The sequence below is a fragment of the Corvus brachyrhynchos genome, unplaced genomic scaffold, assembly GCF_000691975.1.
Source record: "Corvus brachyrhynchos isolate BGI_N302 unplaced genomic scaffold, ASM69197v1 scaffold47, whole genome shotgun sequence".
Classification (NCBI taxonomy): domain Eukaryota; kingdom Metazoa; phylum Chordata; class Aves; order Passeriformes; family Corvidae; genus Corvus; species Corvus brachyrhynchos.
In genome coordinates, this window is record NW_008239292.1 from 1069378 (window position 1) to 1072569 (window position 3192).

The window sequence follows — 3192 nt, forward strand, 5'->3', positions numbered from 1 at the left end:
AAAGAGGGCGTTTAAAGAACGGCGGACAAAAAAGGGTGGGGAAGACCTCTGGGATCGGCACTCGCCACGGGCCCGAGGCTGCCGGAGCTCAAGGAGTGTTTGGACAACGCCCTCAGGGAGGCCCAGGGGGGGATTTTGTGCAGGGCTGGGGTTGGACTGGATGATCCCGGCTGGATCCTTTCCCACCCGGGATATTCGCTGGTTCTGAGGTTTAAAGAACGGCGGACAAAAAAGGGTGGGGAAGACCTCTGGGATCGGCACTCGCCACGGGCCCGAGGCTGCCGGAGCTCAAGGAGTGTTTGGACAACGCCCTCAGGGAGGCCCAGGGGGGGATTTTGTGCAGGGCTGGGGTTGGACTGGATGATCCCGGCTGGATCCTTTCCCACCCGGGATATTCGCTGGTTCTGAGATGATCCAATCCAACCGCTGCCGTGGCCTCGCTCACCCACGTCCCCAAGTGCCACATCCACAGGGATTTTAAACCCACCAGGAACGGGGCCTCCATCACGGCCCTGGGCAAGCTGTGCCAGGGCTGGACCCCCTTCCAGCGGGGAATTTTTTCCCAAAAATTCCAACCTAAACATTTTCTAGCACAACTTGAGGCTGTTTCCTGTCATCCTGTTTGTTGGGAGAAGAGGCTGAGACCCTTCAGGGAAGTGCCAGACGGGGCTCAGGGTGCTGGGGACACAGGGAAGGGGTTGATCCCGGGTTTGATCCCAGTTTTGATCCCAGCATTGGGATCAGGCAGCACCCAGGGGGTTCCCATGCCCAGCACCCTCAGGATGGAAAACAGCCGGATCAGAGAGGTGTGAGAGGGAAAAAAGGAACATTCCTGGTGCTCCCAGGGACCCCGGAGCTCTTCCTGGGCTCTCCCAGGACCATCCCAATCCTACAACAGCCCCAGCCCTGCCTGAGGCACTCGGTGCCGTCCGCAGCTCCAGCTCCAAGGTCGCTCTTGCTTTGCAGGGATACGAGGAGCTCCTTTTCCATTTTCCCAGCAGTCGGGGAGGGTAACTGTAACTCCTCACCCCGGGTAACAGTGTTGTTCTCCCAGACACCCGCCAAGATTCCCAAAGCCCCCGGTTTCGGTTCACACCATCCCGCCCAGAATCCAGGGAATTCTCCCTCTCCAGTTCAGCGAGTGTCCCCCGAATTCCTTCTGCTCTCACAGCCAAATTTCGCCAAATCTTGGGAGATTTTTGAGCCAGGTTCTCCTCACCCCCTTCCCTTCACGGGAATTCCAAGCAGAGCCGTCCATCCCTGTGTCCCATTCCCATTCCCAGGAATGTGCTCCCAGCCCCGGGAAGGTCACAGCCACTGCCAGAGCCTTTGGGCACAAGCAGTGGCTGCATTAATTTAATTACCCAAAGCAGGTAATGAGCCAAGATCCCTCAGGGCTGCCCTTCCTTAAAGGTGCAGCTGCCTCACCCCAAATCCTGGGATTCAGGTGGGATTTGGGAATTTCTCCTCCCTGGTCTACTCCAGGGTTTTAAGGGGATGAGGCATGGAAGAGGTGGAGGATAAAAAGCCCCTGAGCCGTGGGGTTTTGTGGGAATTTGGCTTTGAGGAGGGACACGGACAGCGTGACCCTGAGACCTCCGTGGTGAGAATTCCCATAACGGGGGCACTTCCTGGGAATTCCGTCCTGCCAACACCCTGCCATGAAATCCCGGAATGGTTTGGGTGGGAAGGGAACTTAAATCCCACCCACTCCCACCCCTGCCATGAGCAGGGACCTCCCACCATCCCAGGCTGTTCCAACCCGGACACTTCCAGGGATCCAGGGGCAGCCACAGCTTCCCTGGGAATCCCATCCCAGCCCCTCACAGGGAGGAATTTCTCCCTATTATCCAACCCCAACCTCCTCTCATGGAGCTTTGCTCTCCCAGGGCCCAGCTTTGGGGCGATTTCTGTAGCTTTGAGTTAAGTTTCCCTCCCCATTCCCACTCCCCATCCCACAGCTGGCATTTCCCACCCTTCCACCAACCCAGGACCAAGAAGGCGAAAAAGAAAGGCAGAAAAAAAACCCCCAAAGCTGCGATTTCTTTAGAGAAACCCTTTGTTTAATGGTCAGGCTGGAGGGCTGTGCTGGAGGACGCCCCGAGGGCGCGGCGGGGGGGTCCGGGAGGCCGCACATGGCGAAGAGGATGAGGAAGGCCACCATGAGGCAGAAGAGCCCCATGGCCTCAGAGAGGGCGAATCCCAGGATGGCGTAGGAGAAGAGCTGCTGCTTCAGGGATGGATTCCTGAATCCAGAAAAACAGAGAACACAGGGAATCAAAGCAGGGGATGCCCCAAACCAGGCGGGATTCCTGGGGCTGGGAGCACAGGGAAGGGATTGGGAGCACACATCAGTGTCCTGTGGGACAGAGAACACAGGGAATCAAACCAGGGGATGCCCCAAACCAGGCGGGATTCCCGGGGCTGGGAGCACAGGGAAGGGATTGGGAGCACACATCAGTGTCCTGTGGGACAGAGAACACAGGGAATCAAAGCAGGGGATGCCCCAAACCAGGCGGGATTCCCGGGGCTGGGAGCACAGATCAGCGGGTGTGCAGGGAGCAGCTGGAATGGGATATCCAGGGTTTTCCCCTGTTTTTAGGGATGTTAAGGCCTGAGTTTATCTGGCAGCTGGTGGGACCGAGCTGCAATTCCAAGATGCTCTGCTCCTTGCAGAGGCAGCAGAGCTCCGGAGGGAAGCTTGGAATGAATCAGGAGGTGGATTCAAAGAATCGAGGAACTTCTAACAGAATAATGGATTCATGTAAGAGAATAATGGATTGTTTTAGTAGATTAGTGGATTATTTTAACAGAGTAATGGATTATTTTAAGAGAAAAATGGATTCTCCTAATGAAACAATTATTTTAATAGAATACTAGATTTTAACAGAATGGATTATGTTAAGAGAATCAGGGATTCTTTTAAATACAATTATTATTTTAAGGGAGTGGATTATTTTTAAGAGAACAGCGGGTCATTTAAAGAGGATGGATTCTTTTAAGAGAATAACGGAATGTTTTAATAGAACGGATCATCTTAATAGAACAAGGGACCATTTTAACAGAACGCATTCGTTGCATAGAAGAACAGACCATTTTTAGGGTCCCCTTTTATACCCCAAGGGCTGCTCCACTTAAAACCACCCTCCACAGGCAGAGCTGGCCACAAATCCCAGGGAAAAACTCCACCCC

General features: G+C 54.5%; 1 protein-coding gene across 1 annotated transcript in view; it reads right to left on the reverse strand.

The window, feature by feature from the left end:
* Positions 1–670: 670 nt before the first annotated feature.
* Positions 671–3192, reverse strand: part of ATP5G1 (ATP synthase, H+ transporting, mitochondrial Fo complex subunit C1 (subunit 9)) — a 4572-nt gene continuing 2050 nt past the window's right edge. The window contains exons 3-4 of the mRNA XM_017740501.1: positions 1995–2381; positions 671–776 (exon numbers count right to left, since the gene is read on the reverse strand). Of these exons, the coding sequence (XP_017595990.1) occupies positions 671–776; positions 1995–2381 (493 nt within the window). The remainder of the gene's footprint in view (positions 777–1994; positions 2382–3192) is intronic.